Source organism: Saimiri boliviensis, chromosome 17 (genome assembly GCF_048565385.1).
Source record: "Saimiri boliviensis isolate mSaiBol1 chromosome 17, mSaiBol1.pri, whole genome shotgun sequence".
Taxonomy (NCBI): Eukaryota; Metazoa; Chordata; class Mammalia; order Primates; family Cebidae; genus Saimiri; species Saimiri boliviensis.
Window position 1 is genome coordinate 49,767,263 of NC_133465.1, and position 19,026 is coordinate 49,786,288.

The following is a 19,026-nucleotide window of genomic DNA, read 5'->3' on the forward strand; positions in this document are numbered from 1 at the left end:
AGATAATTCTACATATACGCATGCAAAAAGGTGCTAATAATAGAGTAAATGTGCCCAATAAGAGGGACATTAATGTAAAAAGAAAAGCTGGCTAGTATTTTATATGGGAAAACATGGGGTACGGGTCCTTTCTGATGGTGTGTTGGGCAACTTTTGCACATAACATTTTAAAATGGAGAAAAAGGGGAAAGGGAAAAGGGGAAGAATACATTTATGAAGTTTTAAAATAACATTAAAAAGCATAAAATCAAGGTACTTATACAGTCATATCCACCACCTAAACAGCAACACTTCAAGTTTTTTGTTTTTTGTTTTTTTTTTTTAAGAAAATCTACATTCTGTTTAGTTGTTTTGTTTATGTGTCAGGCTTTCATGATACAAAGTAAGTTGTAAGTGTAAGACTGCCCCACCACTAGAAATGAAAAAACAATCAGAGCAAAATCCAGGCTAGACTTGATTGGTTTAAAAAATAATAATAATATATATAATATAAATATTTAACTAGCATGCAGCCAATATTAAACTGAAAAAACAGTGAAGTTAGTAAAACAAGAAATTAAGTTGATTAAACAGAAAAATAAAATGAGCTCAAGCACAGACTGAGTGATGCATTTCAACATGTAGTCTAACAAAAATGCTAAGATGTTAGAATGAAACAGGCCTAGCAATAAGTTAACAGTAAAGAACCATTAGTGCATGTAGGGGGAGAAACCAATATACATAATGTCTCATCTTCTCAGGAACACACTGGAAAAGGTATTTCAATGTAAACTGCATGAAAAAAATGCTAGAAACAACAATTAAATGTCAGCTTTTGTTTAAGGGGTCAAGTTATTGGAAACAGCTGCAGCTTTGTCCAGTTCTTTACTTTTTACAGTTACTGTGAAGTACTAAGACAAGGCTAAAATAAACACTAACTGTACCTGAAAAAATGATGCTATTCATCCAAAGCACAACACTGAAAAATTCTAAACACAAAGTATTCTATATGTATTAAAATGTAATTTATAGTAATTAATCTAGAAAAGATTCAAAGTTGCAATATAAGTAATGTTAGCAGAAGACAAAGGTAAATCATTTGAAAATCTTGATTTTTGAAATCAATTTATTTCTTGAAATCAATTTATAAAGCTTACCAAACCACAAACTTCTGCATTAAAACCAAATATTGCACATTAAACTGTCTTATATCGCCACATTCAATGATAAAATGCTCTGTGGACTCACAACAGTAAAAAAAAAAGTTTTTCTTTCCTGTATCTTCTCTAACTAGAAGTTAGAAGAAGATTAAGGCTTCCAAATGCTCTGGGTTTTTTTTTTTTTTTTTTAAGGACAATTTTCTTCTACAAGTATATGATAGCATGCAACCTGGAAAACTGGGTTAAGCAGCTGATTATTTCATTGATGGGGCAAAACCAGAACTTTTTTTTTTTTTTAAATACAGGGTCTTACTCTGTTGCCCAGGCTGGTATACAGTGGTAAAATTCTCTGGGGCTCAGGCAATCCTCCTACCTCAGCCTCACAAGTAGCTGGGACTATGGGCACACACCACTGTGCCTGGATAATTTTTTTATTTTTTGTAGAGACAAGGTTTCACTATGTTGCCTAGGATGATCTAGAACTCCTGGGCTCAAGCAATCCTCCCTCCTCTGACTTCCAGAGTCCTGGGATTACAGGCATCAACCCAGGAGAGTTTTTTAAAAACAAAAACTAGAGGCAAATTATAATGAAAAATTTGTTTGCAAAACAAAACATACATTGTTTTAAATATACATACAAAATCATTACGGTGTACAAAGTTTGCAGCAAGTTATTTTTGTGTCATACGATCTGAAAGAATTAGAAACACTACTGATTCCAAGGGATGACTTCCACATTACTACACATCACAAAAGCTTAATACAACACTACTGCTGCTGAGGCTTCTTCCCTTCTCCCTGCTAACTGAACTGCCAGGAAAAGCATTCCCTTACCCAGTGCTCAATGTCTATTTATAACTTTATTACCCCCTAAAAAAGAAAAGATTAAAAATCTCAAAATAAGTAATGTTAGCAAAAAACAAAGGTAACCACGCCCTTATATTACTACTAACTTACCTGTGCAGAAAATCCTTATTTCATATCATAATTCCTACAACTTAATAATTCTATAAAGGACAACAATGGCAGAATGACTCTGAGAGTATATGGTTTATTAAGTAATTGTTTAATCTTTTAATACATGCATGTTGTAACTATATTTGGCACCAAGATTTAGGTATTAAACAATGCTGACAAAATTGTTGCCCCCCACCCACCCATTTTGTTGTTTTTTAAAGAAAACTCAATCTTTGGCTAAGTGGAGATGAGACATTATGCTGACTGTGTTATATTATGAATGCACTAAAATAAACAGACAGATGAAGCAGTATGCTATTTCCAAAAGCAGTGCAAGTGGAGTGAAAGCATTTCCATACGAACCTGGCTTTAAAAACTGGGCTGTCAAAAGAACAGTTAAATGTAACACAAAGTAAGAAACTGTCCAATCACTAATGGTCGTTTTTTTTTTTTTTTTTTTTTGTCTTGTTTTCAATTCACTGCTTGCAAGTAATGTATTTATTAAAGAGTGAAAGCATAAGTAAATTCACGAGTCAAGACCAGCTGAGAGATTCAAGAGCAGCGTGTTGTGACTGACAACAGTGAAAGGAAAAGCAAATGTTAAAGGGAGAGGGAGAAAAAAAGAAAAAATTAAGGTTATACACATTAGCACCACTTTTACAAAACCACTCAAGAGGATGGCTGTCACCTTCTCAGAAAAAAATTATTGACAGAATATGGTAGTGGCATTTCTCTTCTAAAACTTGAGGTTAAAACTGTTCTTTAATTAAATCCACTTTCTCGGGGACTATAATAAAATATTTAACACACTGCTTTTAAGTCCTTCCAATCACAACAAAGGCAACAGAAACAATAGACACAACTCTCAGACTCTCCTTCCCCTCACCAACCTCCTGGGGTAAATAAATGACCAACACAGAAAATCTGGACCCTTCCTATCATTTCAAACTATCTGTTTTTGTAGGAAAAAAGGCAGCTCTGTGACTCTGCAGAATGGGCTAGCATTCAATATGGTCCCGCTTCCTAAGAAAAAGGTTTTATAAACACTCATCAAAAATCCAATAGGCTTAAGGATGATGGGTAACACAAGGGGGCACAACAAAATAATTTGTAACAAAGTAAAACAAACCAGACTTGTCTGCCTTTGAAATGATCAAAACTTTCTCTGTGAAAAGAACAAGAAATCCAATAACCAGTCTGTGGGAAACAAGCAATCTATTCTCTCTGTTTAGGACTATGATTTTTGCCAATTATTATTTTTTTTTTCCTTTTTTCTTTTTTTTTGAGACGGAGTCTTACTCTGTAGCTCAGGCTGGAATGCACTGATGCAATCGTAGCTCACTGTAACTTCTACCTCCTGACTAGCTGGGACTATAGGTGTGCACCACCACACCAGGCCATTTTTTTTTTTTTTGTATTTTTAGTACAGACAGGGTTTCACCATGTTGGCCAGGCTGGTCTCAAACTCCTGACCTCAAGTGATCTGCCTGCCTTGGCCTCCCAAAGTGTTGGGATTACAGGCACAGGCCACCATGCCTGGTCCATGAATGCTATTTATAACATTACGAGTAGCTTATGGCTGAAACAGGTAATCTAGATAGAACAAGAGAAATGAACACTAAATTTTTTTGTTCCTTTTCTTTTTTTTTTTTTTTTTTGAGACAGGGTCTCACTCTGTTACCCAGGCTGGGGTGCAGTGGGCTCACTGGATCCTTGACCTGCAGGCTCAAGTGATAGTCCCACCATGGCCTCCCAAAGTGCTGGGATTACAGGTGTGAGCCACCATGCCCAGCCAATTTATTTCCAAAGTAATTATTTTTAAAAATAATTTTTTAAAAAGTAACTCTTTAATTTCAATTACTATAATAATGACTAAAAATATTTTGACTTTTGTTTTTTAAATAAAATACATAATTTTGGATTTAATTATAATCTCATAGAACCAAAAATAAATTACAGACATTTTTTTCTTTGTAAAAACTCTGGTTAACAACTAACAAAGTTGCATGATAGAGGTAGGCTGCTTATATATTTTTTTCTTCTCAAGTCAACTTGATATAATTTAAATGTTCATGGGAGAATTGCAAATAACTTATTTATCATGTAGAAAAGCTGGTTTTCTACATAATTATGCATTCTCACAAACCACCTATTTGTTTTCTTTCTCTGCTCAAGACTCCAAAATGGTGGTTGTGTGGCTTGTTCTTCGGTTGGAAATGAAGTTATTCTAATTCTGATTAAACCATGAAGCTAAGCTGAAAATGCAAACTTTATCACCTTTTCTCCTCCTTTTTCTACACATAAATATATCATTAAAATGCTGCATTTTTATCATTTGTTCTTCTCTAATAAACATGAGAAAAGGGATACAATTTTTAAATGGCAAGATCTTTGAAAATGAGAAATCTGTATTATAAACAACTACCAATATGCTAAAAACACAATACCAGCAATTTAAAAATACTTCACTATTAACTGTTTTAGACATTCCTCAACATTTTTATTTGTTAATTAAATAACATGTAGAAACTTTCTGCTCCATGAAGCTGTATGCCACCACGGTCATTTTGGCAACAGCACCACCAATGTACATGATTGGAGGCTGCCAAAATACAAGAAAAAATTTACTTTTTTGTATAAAGCTGGCTGCAAGTTTTAGAGTGGGAAACAGCCTATTATGTCTCAAGAGAAAACTATGCTACAGGTATGTCCATGACTGGATGAATATTAATTCTACACTCAATTTTGTTTTAGTTGACAGCCACATTTAATTTATATCATTTAGCCCAATTTCAACAGTGACAAAATAGTAAGTCTCTTGAGTGGAATGTAAGCTTTGCTGATTGTGTATTAAAGACTATAAGCAAGAACCAATGCTACTAGGTGAACCCATGCAAACAAGTTGTAAAAATTCCCAAAACAAAAAAATCTATAGCTCACTACAGATGACACAATGAAGACTAGAGAGAAAAGCTATAATAGTAATGCTACACCATTCAGCTCCAAGAAGCACATTATTTATAGTGCAGTCCACATATGGTCACTGCTAAATGTCAAATCAGCAGTCTTATAGAGTTACAGTTTGGAACTAGTGGAGTCCACAGATCTAGACAGATATGCAACATGACAAAACCCAATTATACATATACTTCTAAATCCTTAAGATGTACAAATGAAACATCAGCAACTGGAGCTTGAAGCTTACACTAATTTTTAAACCTGTTAGGTCATCCTGACAACCATAAAGAAAGAATTTTAATCAGTCAGGTAGAGCAAGGACTGACTAACGGCTGATGGGTAGTTGCACTTCCAATCACAACAGTAACAGCATGTTTTAAGTCTATGATGCAGGCACTTTGCCTTCTATATAGCTTAAGGTCACTCTCCAGTCTGATTCCTCATATTCTTCTTTTTTTTTTTTTGAGATAGTGTCTCGCTCTGTTTCCCAGGCTGAAGTGCAATGGCACAATCTTGGCTTACTGCAACCTCTGCTTCTCCAGTTGAAGCAAATTCTCCTGCCTCAGTCTCCTGAGTAGCTGGGATTGCAGGCACATGCTACCACGCTGGGCTAACTTTTGTATTTTTGGTAGAGACAGGGTTTTACCATGTTGGTCAGGCTGGTCTTGAACTCCTGACCTCGTGATCCGCCCCCACAGGCCTCCCAAAGTATGGGATTACAGGTGTGAGCCACCATGCCTGGCCTGATTCCTCAGCTTCTAACTATGATAAAGGCCACAAAGGACCATATATCCTAAATAACACCAACTAATTCTTCTGTGATAGAATCCTAGACAGAGCTATGGCTATAGATCAAGTTTTATTTTCTAAATATTTTGTCTTTAAATATGTGGAGGTTATAACATTTGGGACCTAAATATCTCATAAAGCAATAACAATTTTTAAAACTCAAATTCAAAAAATTTTTCATAATAAAAATAAAATGTTAACACTTTTCAACTTGTTTTTAATAGAGATAATCAAGTTGTTTAGCAATTCTTCCATAATTTTCTTTAAAAAATGTTTTTTTTCATGAGGAAAAACTTCATTGAAAGGTATGTGACTGAAGTAAAAAAGAGAAGACAAACTTTTCAAAAAACATGATGAAACGCTTTACAAATGCTGGATTTTGATGTACTTTCAACATTTACCTATTAAAACTGAAATACCAATATCTCACTAACAAATCTAGGCTTCAGAAATTCACTAAAAGCATAATACATTATTGCATCTTCATATCTCATTTCCCATCTTGCTGGTTTGCATCAAATTCAGCCTACTATAAAATAAAAAGTCCTTAATCCTATACTCACAATAACCTTCACATAGGCATATTCTTGGCACAAACCTGTGCAGAGACTTCCATGGTTACCAGCTGCTGCAGATTACCTTTGGTTAAAAAAAAATGACTAGACCTTTAGCTCCTGCAATGATCTGTAGACTCCCAAAGCTGCATATTTCCAGCCACTTTTGAGTTGCATGCTGTAGCAAAACAGTCAGCACCTCTCAATAGATATTGCTGCAGAGAAAGATTTTAATTCAGCACTCTTTCTGTGTTAGAAGCAACACCATTTCCCCCTAAAAACAAAACCACTTAACAGAGCCAGCCAGCCATGTAATTAAATATTCACTTATTATTTGGTGGGTATTCCTTAGATGATAGGGGGCTTCTTTTGCTTGGTGGGAGGGAGGGAACACTACCTACTTTGATGCCAATCACTTAGGAGTTTCTCTTAAAACTTTAAATTTTCTGTGACCAAAAAAAGTTCAAAAAAAAAAAAATGTTCAAGAAAGAGAAGAACACTTAAAATGTTACTCCCAAATGATCAGGCAACAGAAATAAGATCCCTCTTATCTTATGTGTCCTACTTCTTTTTTTTCTTACATCTTTGTTTATTCTCCCAGATCCTGTGTCCCACTTCTATCTAACACAATGTAGGCTATGAAGCTTTCTCCTACAAACTAAACTACCATATCACAAATAATGCATATTTATCTTTCAGAAGTAAATTTTCATTAGAAGTGTAATGGTTAATATACATTTCTAAACATGCATTTATTTATTTTAAAAAATTAAATATCAACCCTGAGTACAATATACTATTTGCTATTTTAAGTGCAGAAGGTAGCTCTATTTAATAAATAAGGCATATATCAATTCTACTCCTACTTAAGGAAATTATTCAACAACAATTACTCAATTAGACTGCCGCTGATAGTGTTCTCCCTAGGATATGTGCTAGAAAAAGTCCTGGACATTGTTGAGAGGTAAAGTAGCATTAGCCTCATGTGCCACAGGAACAAATTTTTGAAAAATCAGTAATAATGAATACTAGGTTGCAAATTTCATCTAATTCAATTTCCTGCTACTGTTGAGTATCCACAGAATTATAGCTTGCATAAGAATATTAACCAACCATGCACCTTGTAGAATATGGTAATGGGGAGTTGATTCTGATAGCTCTGTTCTTAAACTGTGACCTTTCAATTTTTTTAATTAAAATGAAAAAATTATTTTTCAAATATAAGATACTGTCTAGCCTACAGATTTCATTACAAAATTTTGCCTTTTTTGTGATAATCCCCAAAATAATACAGAACAAGGCACAAACCACTGATTTTTAACTTAGCAAAGTGGGCTTGGCATTTTATCATTATGTCAAAACATAAGACTAGGCTTTCAGTGAAAATCAGATGAGAATTCTCCCTCTGCAGCATTATCACATGCGTCATCAATTACTGCCATGCCTAAGTCTAGCATCATGCCAGCACATTAAGACAGAAGGTACTATATGCAGTGTTCACTGGACCAGAAAGACAGAAATAAGAAAGGGAGGTGGGGAGAAAGAAACCCTAGAGAAGAAATTAAAAAAAGGCAGACCGTGCAATACAAACCAGATCATGGCTGCTTAGCTAATATGGGCCAACTGCTGTGGAAGAAAAATGTCGAACACCCCAAGTTGTGTAAATTTCTGTAAACATCTAAACACACATACAAACACACACAACACCAACCTAATTAGGAACATAAATATATGTTGATCCTTTACTATGTTACAGTTTTGAAAATAAAGGCTAAAGTTAAAATATCTATATTCTCTAAATTGCCTTCTTATTTTCCCGAGAAAGAAGCTAGTATTTCTTAAGGAGAAGGGGGCTTGACATGATGGTTATAAAGATTGATTCCCTTTTTGACTTTTTTTTTCCCCACTCAAGTTTTACCAATAACTTACTGAAACCCTTATTAAATATGTACACTTAAGCACAAACAGTAAATGCTGACAATGACAAGTTTAGACATTTTTAACAATGGACTGTGTTATTTAAAAATAATGGGTTTCTCAAAATGAAAATAATGTTCAAAAATTAAGAAGTTTTTTTTAAAAACTAAGAGGCCAGTAAATAAATCTCCTTGTTCTATTACTTGATATTATCAGTGCCCAAAACTAAGCAGTATGAAAAGATAGAAAAAAATCAGCTATTGACGAAAGCCAGACATTTCTTAAGCTACAGAGACCAAACTTGCCATGTTTCACAAGAGTCTGGTAAATAAAATGCATAATTCCTTAACTGTTTCTAATATAACTGAAAAAAATTTTTTTCCATACATATTCTATTTATGTAGGAACGTTTCATACATAATTACACTGCCTGAGAAAGGTGAAGCTATAAAAGGATCAAAATACATTTTACTCCTTTATTCAATTCACAAAATGCTAAACTTTAACTTGCTACCTTCAAAGAAGTATCAGTATGGGCCAAAAAGATATCTTTCCATCAAAATTCTAATGTGTTTCTACATTTTTCTGGACTGATTTCCCAACATATTAAATATCAGATTATATCCTAAACTCTATTTGGCATGCAATAAAACAACTCTAAACTGTACTACTGGTTATTAATAAGTTTAACTTCATTCACATCAAGTGTCACACGAACACTACCTAACTAACTGGCTAAGACCCGAAGTTAAGCACTGATTATCTTACCGATTCTATAGGCTTGTCAAGTGATGCTTGTTCAATTTCCAAGTGTCCTTCCTCATATTGATCAAAGTGATTACCCTGAAAAAAGATGATTACAGTTATTTTTCAAAAGCAGTAAGTGTCAAATTTATTAATAGCCTAACCAAACTAAGCATTACTTTTAACGTTTATTTATTTATTTATTTATTTATTTACTAACTAAAAGGACACTACCATCATTCTTTTCCAGTAGACAATCAAAACCACAAATTCCAACTTGTAAAAAATTTATTTATTTATTTATTTTTTTTTGAGATGGAGTTTCGCTCTTGTTACCCAGGCTGGAGTGCAATGGCGCGATCTCGGCTCACCGCAACCTCCGCCTCCTGGGTTCAGGCAATTCTCCTGCCTCAGCCTCCTGAGTAGCTGGGATTACAGGCACGAGCCACCATGCCCAGCTAATTTTTTGTATTTTTAGTAGAGACGGGGTTTCACCATGTCGACCAGGATGGTCTCGAACTCTCGACCTCATGATCCACCCGCCTCGGCCTCCCAAAGTGCTGGGATTACAGGCTTGAGCCACCGCGCCCGACCTCCTTTCCTTTTCTTTTTCTTTTTTTATTTTATTGCACTTTAGTAGACAATCAAAACCACACCACAAATTCCAACTTGTAAAAAATTTATAAAAATAAGCCAGGTGCAGTGGCTCACATCTGTAATCCCAACACTGGGAGGCCAAGGCAGGTGTATTACCTGAGGTCAGGAGTTCGAGACCACCCTGGCCAATATAATGAAATCCTGTCTCTACAACAAATATAAAAAATTAGCTGGGCATAGTGGCATGAGCCTGTAGTCCCAGCTACCTGGGAGGCCAACGCAGGAGAATCACTTGAACCCAGCAGGCGGAGGTTGCAGTGAGCCGAGATCAGGCCACTGCACTCCAGCCTGGGTGACGAAGCGAGACTGTGTCTCAAAAAAAAAAAAAAGGAAAGAAAAAAATTATAAAAATGTATTAGGGCCAGACACAGTGGCCCGCACCTTCAATCCCAGCACTTTGGGAGGCTGAGGACAAGAGTTCAAGACCAGCCTGGGCAATACAGTGAGACACTGTTTCTACAAAAAAAATTTTTTTTAATTAGCCATACATTGTGGTATGAACCTGCAGTTCCAGCTACTCAAAAGGCTGAGGTGAGAGGATCACTTAAGTCCAGGATGTTGAGACTACAGTGAGCTGTGATCAAGCCACTGCACTCCAATCCTGGGTGACAGAATGAGACCTTATTTCAAACAAAACAAAACACAACATATTAGGAATCTAGGCCTAGTAATCTGAACTTTTATTCTCCTGACAAGTGTTGAGATTGTAAACTAAAACACTATCAACCATTTGGGACACCAACTCTTTTAGACTGACTACATTAGGAAGACTACACAATCTTATAAACAAAGAGCCATGCTGTTTTACCTTTTTTTTTTTTTTTGAGACGGAATCTCACTCTCTGTAGCCCAAGCTAGAGTGCAGTGGCATGATCTCAGCAATCTGCAACCTCTGCCTCTCAGGCTCAAGTGATTCTTGTGCCTCAGCTTCCTGAGTTGCTGAAACTACAGGTACGTGCCAATATGCCCGGCTAATTTTTGTATTTTAGTAGACATGGGGTTTCACCATGTTGCCCAGGGTGGTCTCTAACTACTGAACTCAGGTGATTCGCCCACCTCAGCCTCCCAAAGTGCTGCAATTATAGGTATGAGCCACTGCACCCAGCCTGTTTTACTTTCATAAGCAATATTGCATTATGATGAAGAAATGATGAAGAAAACAAGTCATTGTGATAAAAATAAAACCTATATACTGCTCAATCTGCTAACATTAAACTAAACTGCTAAGACATTAAACTTTAAATCAAGTGATACCTCCCCGCTTTTCAAGGAATTAAAAATAAGCTCTTGACAGTTTCAAAAGCAACTATTCCTCAAGATAATCTGCCAAGAGAGATAAACATGCCTGTACAATGCTGTATTTGATCATAATCAAGCAAGGTGTCACTGCAACTAAAAATAATAATAGTTTCAACAAAATAGTAGTTGAAGACAACTAAGTTCTCTCTAATCATAGTTTTCACAGATCTCCCTGCTTCATTAGGAAGGAATAGCTCATAATTTGGTTTTAAATCAAAATATCAACTTTCTAGTTCCCTTCTTGTCGTAAAGTATAGGGCATGAGGATTTGTGAGTCCCACAATGACCTAAATCAAAAAGACTAAAGACTTTGATCTAGCCTAAATGAATTCAGTGTGTGGAATGATATGACAACTTCAATGTTAACCTAACAAAAAGCTACTTTGCTTTTTCAAGATAAAATTAAAATACTAATTGAATAAATGAAATTAAATGATGGGGAGCTCTAACACGTAATTTGCCACACTGTAATTATAAATATTAGGTTTCTCTCACCAGACTGTGAAGTCTTTGAGGACAAGAACTGAGTCAGTCTTGTTTATCTCTTACAAACCTAATATTTAATACGCAGCTGAACACTAGGGAACAATTAGGTGCTAAAGTTGTGTGGCAGTAATGAATAAGTTCTAGAACAAGATGGTGGCGGTGATGGTTATACAATATAGTTAATGTACTTAATGCCACTGAGCTGTATATTTTTATTAAGAGAAGGGGGTCTCGCTATGTTGCCCAGGCTGCCTTCAAAGTCCTGGGCTCAAGGAGCACAGCATCAGCCTCTTGACCAGCTGGAACTACAGGCGCCACACCACTACACTTGGCTTGAACCATATGCTTTAAAATAGTTAAAGTGATCAATTTTATGTTACATATATTTTACCACAATAAAAATAATAAAATTAAAATTATATGGCAATGTCTACCCAAATAAAGAAAGGAGGGGGAAAAAGGAGAAAATGGAATAGCAAGGGACAGGAATACGTTTTCCAAAGCCAAAAAAAAAAAAAAAAAAAAAAAAAGACTTAAGTGTGGGTATTTCAGGAATAAGAAAAAGCGGTCAACAAACAATTTAAAAAAATTTTGAAGCAGGTATTAATCCTGAAAGTCTGTCCTTTGTTTTGTTTTGTTTTGTTGAGTCGTAGTCTTGGTCTGCCACTCAGGCTAGAGAGCAGTGGTATGATCTTGGCTCACTGCAAACTCTACCTCCCGGATTCAAGGGATTCTCCCACCTCAGCCTCATGGGATTACAGGCACATGCCACCACATCTGGCTAATTTCTGTATTTTTAATACAGACAGGGTCTACCATGTTAGCCAGGCTGGTCTCAAACTCCTAACCTCAAGTGAGCCGCCCGCCTTGGCCTCACAAAGTGCTGGGAATACAGGCGTAAACCATGAGGCCCAGCCTGAAAATTTGTCTTAAATTAGCCTCCAAACACCTGCTTCCTGGCATTTTAATTTCTACTGTAACATTTAAAATTTTAAGTTACTTTAAAGGTGCTAATTGCAAAGTACTTCTAAATTAATAAATAATAAATATCCAAATACTGAGATTAACTCAAATCTCATATTACAGAACACCAATGTACAGCCAAATAGCAACTATTTCACTCTACAGGGAAAGATAAAAAATAGACCAGGCACAGTGGCTCATGCCTGTAATTCCAGCACTTTGGGAGGCTGAAGTAGGAGCATTGTCAGAAGCCAGGAAGTTGGATATCAGCCTGAGCGACACAGTGAGATCCTGTCTCCCCCCTCAAAAAAATTAGATGGGCGTGATGGCGTGTGCCTGTCATCCTAGTCCTACAGTCCTCACTACTTGGGAGGCTGAAGCAGGAGGATCACTTCAGCCCAGGGGTTCAAGACTGCAGCGAGCTGACTGAGCCACTGTATTCAGGCCTGTGTAGCAAACCAAGAGTCTACCTCAAAAAAAAAAAAAGAAGTCGTCACCCTAACAATATTGATTGTGTATTACTTTTTTAAAGTAATTAAACCTTTAGTGAGCTACCAAGTAGTTCTACAAAAAAGAAAATGGGCACCTTCTAGGAAAAACCATTTTGGCTCATCCTTGATGCATGAAAAACCACACAAGTTCTTCTAAACAGATATTGAATCATTAGCACAATCTTTTTTAATCTTAGGCTTCAAGTTATTTTAGAGAACCCTTCTGTATGATTACAAACTACTGTCAGCAAATGCCAGGTTCCAAATAAGACACTTAACACATTTCTAAATACAGTAAGCTAATTAATTTTTCAAATCATTCTGGACTTGTCAGATGCAATACAAATCAGGATTAATAATGTAGACAATTCAACAGAGAAATTATAGCGTTTTCAACAAATGGTCTGGAACTAGGTGTCCATATGCAAAACAAAAAAAAAAGAGCCTCAATCCATACTTTCAATAATAAAAAAATGGACTCATAATGCACTGCAGACCTAAATATAAAGCTGAAAATGATATATTTTAGAAGAAAAAATACAGGAGACACTCTTTGTGCCCAAAGCTAGACAAATATTTTCTTAGAGACAACCTAAAAGCACAATCAATATATGAAATAAGAAATTGATAAGCTGGACTGGGAGAAAATATTTACAAATCATATTCCTTCTTTTTTAAAAAAATCAGAAACCAATGAATGCTGAACAAACCCATACCTGATTAAAAAAAAAAACTTGTATCCAGAAAATATACAGAATACTCAAGTGGGGGAAAAACCCCAATTTTTAAAGTGGGCATAAGATTTAAATACACACTTCATCAGATATAGAGGCGGCAAGTATAAACATGAAAACACATTCAAGAACATTAACCATTAAGGAAATACAAACTAGAACCACACAGTATTACCACCACATGCCTATTAAAATGGCATTAAAAAAAAAAAAGTGGCCCAACATGGTGGCTCACATCTGTAACCCCAGCACTTTGGGAGGCCGAGGCGGGTGGATCATGAGGTCAGGTGTTCAAGACCAGCCTAACCAACCTGGTGAAATCTCGTTTCTACTAAAAATTACAAAAGTTAGCCAAATGTGAAGGCAGACACCTGTAATCCCAGCTGCTCAAGAGGCTGAGGCAGGAGAATCGCTTGAACCCGGGCAGCAGAGGTTGCAGTGAGTTGAGATTGTGCCACTGCTTCCAGCCTGGGTGACAGAATGAGACTCTGTTTCCAAAAAAAAAAAAAAAAAAGCTAATGCTACTTCTTTTTTATTTGTTTGGAGACAAGGTCTCCCTCAGCTACCCAGGCGGGAGTGCAGTGGCACCATCACGGCTCACTCCAGCCTCAACCCTCCAGGGCTTAAGTGATCTTCCTACCTCAGGCTCCCAAGTAGCTGGGACTAGAGGTGCATACCACCACACCAAGCTAATTTTTGGTAGAGACTGGGTTTTGCCATACTGCCCAGGCTGGTCTCAAACTCCTGGGCTCAAATGATCTGCCCACCTTATCCTCCCAAAGTGCTGAGATCACAGGCTTGAGCCCTCCTCTGATAAATTTCAGATGAGCAACTTTCATACATTGCTGGTGAGAATGTAAAACTTTTTAAAGCTTTAAATCACAGACTATCTAATTTTCTTACCTGTCTTCTTAAAATATGACACCAAACAGTCACCCTTTTGCTGCTGAAAATTTGGCTATAAAAAACATGGGCAGAAAAACAAAAACAAAAGCAAAAACACATGGGCAGGCTAGGTGTGGTGGGTAGTTCATACCTGTAATCCCAGCACTTTGGGAGGCCAACTCTGATACATTATTATTAACTAAAGTCCACGCTATATTCAGATTATCTTAAGAGTTCCCCTAATGACCTTTTTCTGTTCTAGGATCCCATAGAGAATACCATATTACATTTTGTTGTCATGTCACTTTAAGCATCTCTTGGCTATGACAGTTTCAAAAAACTTTCAGAAAGTGAAAACTTAGTATTGTCACGTTAAATTTCGGCCTAATTAAATATTTCAATTTACCATAAATGCTATGATGTGTCCTGTAGCATAGTGGGACCCTTTATCTAATTTTTATCATGTATTTGATTTTTGTTTCTTTTTTTTTTTTTGAGACGGAGTTTCGCTCTTGTTACCCAGGTTGGAGTGCAATGGCGCGATCTCGGCTCACTGCAACCTTCGCCTCCTGGGCTCAGGAAATTCTCCTGCCTCAGCCTCCTGAGTAGCTGGGATTACAGGCACGCACCACCATGCCCAGCTAATTTTTTGTATTTTTAGTAGAGACGGGGTTTCACTATGTTGACCAGGATGGTCTCGATCTCTTGACCTCGTGATCCACCCGCCTCGGCCTCCCAAAGGGTTGGGATTACAGGTTTGAGCCACCGCGCACCCGGCGATTTTTGTTTCTTTTTACAAACTCAGAAGTTCTATTGTCTTGTTTTTATATTTACTTATTTTTTTTGAAACAGGGGCTCACTTTGTCATCCAGGCTGGAGTGCAGTGACTCAATCTCAGCTCACTGAAGACTCAACCTTCCAAGGCTCAAGCAATCTTCCCACCTCAGCCTCCCAGGTGCTGGGACCACAGGCACATGCCACCATGCCTTGCTGATTTTTTTTGTATTTTTTTGTAGAGATTGGGTTCCACCATGTAGCCCAGGATGATCTCTAATTCCTGAGCTCAAGAGATTGCCCACCTCAGCCTCCCCAAGTGCTGGGATTACAGGTGTGAGCCTCCATGCCCAGTCTGTTTTTATTTCATTTTATTTTCTGACACAGGGTCTCACTCTGTCATCCATGCTGGCGTACACTGATACAATCTTGGCTCACTATAACCTCTGCCTCCTGGGCTCAAGCAATCCTCCCACCTCAGCCCCCACAAAAAGCTGCGACTACAGGCTTGAGGGACCACTAGAAGCTAATGTTTTTATTTATTTATTTATTTTTTGTAGACTTGGGTGTCTTGCCATGTTCCCAGCATGGTTTCAAACCCCTGGCCTCTGGTGATCCCCCTGCTTTGCCCTCTCAAAGTGCTAGGATTACAGTCTTGTGCCACAGTCCCTGTCCTTTACTAATGCTTGATTTTTTGTTTTTGAGATGGGGGCTCTCTCTGTCACCCAGGTTGGAATGCAGTGGCACAATCTCGACTCACTGCAGCCTCCGTCTCCTGGGCTCAAACGATCCTCCTGCCTTGGCCTCCCAAAGTGCTGGGATTGCAGGTGTGAGCCATCCCGATGAGCCTCTAATAAAGTTTTTAAAAGCAAATCTGGCCGGACTATCATTCTCTCAATGAGACTGTCCGCAGCCCCCATTCTCTCAATGAGAATGTCCCCTATCATTCTTCCCATGCCCCCAGCCCTAAGACCAACTCACTTTTACTTTGAAGTCTTACCTGACACTCCTACTTTTTGCTCCTTTAGCTTTATGTTTATACCTTTGTTATGGTACTTGTATTGTGATTCCCTGTTTACTTATCTTCTTTACCATAAAGCATGTTCTTTAAGTCCAGGTACTCTCTTCATCTATGTGCCCCATATAAGAACAGTGTCTAGTAGATTAGTGAATATTATGTGTTGATTTAGAATAACTAAGGGTCTCCCTGTGACCCAGGCCACAGGATAGCGGCACAATCACAGCTCAATGCAGTCTCTACTTCCTGGGCTCAATTGATTCTCCCACCTCAGCCTCCCAGGTAGCTGGGACTACAGATGTATACTAACATGCCTGGCTAATTTTTGGGTTTTTAGTTGTGTTTTTTTTTTTCCTCTTTTTTGATAGAGATGGGATCTCATCATGTTGCATATGTAAATAAAATGAAGGGCTGGTTCTTATTTTATTCAAGTTAACCACGGTAAAGACTCAGTTCTTTCACATTCTTGCTCTTGCCCACTCCCCTCTCACCATTTTTTCAATTTTTTTCTTTTCTTTTCCCCCCTGTAACAGCCTGTGTTGCTCAGACTGTTTTCAAACTCTTCGGCCCAAGCAGTCCTGCGGCCTCAGCCTCCAGAATAGCTGGGATCACAGGCACACAGTCTTTTGAAAGTGATTTCTGCTGTTAAAATAATGCTTGCTAAGGGCATTTTTTGGTAAAATGCTTTCTCAAGACACTTTGTTAGACTGAATTCACAGGTAGAACTTAAAAATTGAGGGTTTTTTTTGTTTTGTTTTGTTTTTACAATTTCTATAGTAATTTTAATCTTACCTCTAGATATGCTATCTAGTCTGAGAGCTGGTCACAGGTGAGGAAAGGTTGTGCAAGCAATGTTTTTAATTTTTTAATACATTGTGGCCCTCTATATCAAAATATATGACTCAACACAAATAATACAAATGTAAAATGGATATTGTTAGAAGTTCAGGCTACACTGTAACAAGTAGAAAAGTGAAAGAAAGCCTTCCTTTCTCCTCTGTTTCATTTCTTAGAGGTAACCATTGTTTTCAATTTGTTACCTTTCAGTTTTTTAGTAAAGTTTTAAAATACACATGCTCTTTGGAAAAAGTGCTTTAGAAATACTGAATATGAGTTTATTATAATGTGTTTACTTTTAGATAGACTTTTTTCAAGTAGTTTTAGGTTCACAGCAAAGTTGACCTGCAAGTATAAACACAACCTCCTGAAAATTTATTATAATACATTTGCTAAAATAGATGAACCAACATTGACACATCATTATCAGCTGAAGTCCATAGTTTACATTAAGGTTCACTCTTGGTGTAGTTCTATTTTTGACAAATGTACAGTGACATTTATCTACCTTTATAGTATTACAGAGAATAATTTCACTGCTCAAAAAATCCCTGGTGACTACATGTTCATCCCTTTACTTTCTTCCCCTCAAACTCCTGGCAACCACTGATCTTTTTACTGTTTCCACAATTTTGCCTTTTCCATGATGTCATATATTTGCCATCATTGTGTAGCCTTTTCAGATTGGCTTCTTTCACATATTCTTGAATATGTATCCAAGGTTCTTCCATGTCTTTTCCTGGTTTGATGGCTCATTTCTTTTTAGTGTTGAATAATATTCCACTGTCTTGTATATCACAGTTTACTTATTCATTCATCTACTGAAGGATATCTGGACTGCTGCCAAGTTTTGGCAATTACAAATAAATAATGCTATAAACATGATGTTTTGGTTTTTTGTGTAAACTTAAATTTTCAGCTCCTTTGGTTAAGCAGTAAGGAATGTGATTGCGGGATTGAATAGTACAGATAGGTTTAGGTTTGTAAGAAATTGCCAAACTGTCTTTTCTCTTTCTCTTGATGGTGTCTTCTGCAGAACAGAAATTTTAAACTTTAATAAAGTCTAACCTACCAATTATTTTCTTCATGGGTGTGCCTTTGGTTTTCCATCTGAAAAGTTATCACCAACCCCAGTGACATTCAGTATTTTGTTTACTTTCACTTGGTGTTCCTGTCATTGTGATGAGACTACATTTATTTTGGGGGTAGGTGAAAAATGTTTTGCACTTCACTGCCAGGGATCACTGTGGTTGTTGTGAATACCTTACTTTTGTGGGAATTGACGGTGTTTATGTTTTTGTGTTAACATTAAAGAAACAGCCTTTTTAAATAGGGTAATTTTAATTCAGCTTAAATCTGCAAATTTGTGAAATTTTAGACCAAGAAATGACATGAAAGACTGTCTAGTTAAAGTTCTTCATTTTCCAAATGAAGGTACAAAGAATGAGAAATATGACACGATCTGCATGAGGTCATACAGTGAATTATTAATGAAGACAGAACTTAGAATTGCTAACCATGTTAAAGAACTGAGATAGGCCGGGTGTGGTGGCTCATGCCTGTAATCCCAGCACTTTGGGAGGCCGAGGTGGGCGGACTGCGAGGTCAAGAGATCGAGACCATCCTGGCCAACATGGTGAAACTCCGTCTCTATTAGAAATACAAAAATTATCTGGGCGTGGTGGTGCGCACTTGTAGTCCCAGCTGCTCGGGAGGCTGAGGCAGGAGAATTGCTTGAACCTGGGAGGCAGAGGTTGCAGTGAGCCAAGATTGCGCCAAAAAAAAAAAAAAAAAGAAAAAGAAAGAAAAGAGCCGAGATAAAAG

General features: G+C 37.1%; 1 protein-coding gene across 11 annotated transcripts in view; it reads right to left on the bottom strand.

Annotated features, from left to right (window-relative positions):
- GPATCH8 (G-patch domain containing 8) overlaps positions 1-19,026 on the bottom strand; it is a 107,873-nt gene that overhangs the window by 69,525 nt on the left and 19,322 nt on the right. For 5 of the 11 annotated variants that reach the window (XM_074388755.1, XM_074388756.1, XM_074388753.1 and 2 more), the window contains exon 1: positions 2,460-9,076. Coding sequence is in view for 2 of the 11 variants with exons in the window: in XM_074388750.1 (XP_074244851.1) it covers positions 9,083-9,157 (75 nt within the window). In the remaining 9 variants the exon portion in view is untranslated. The other 6 variants (XM_074388750.1, XM_003943618.4, XM_074388754.1 and 3 more) reach the window with 5 other exon arrangements.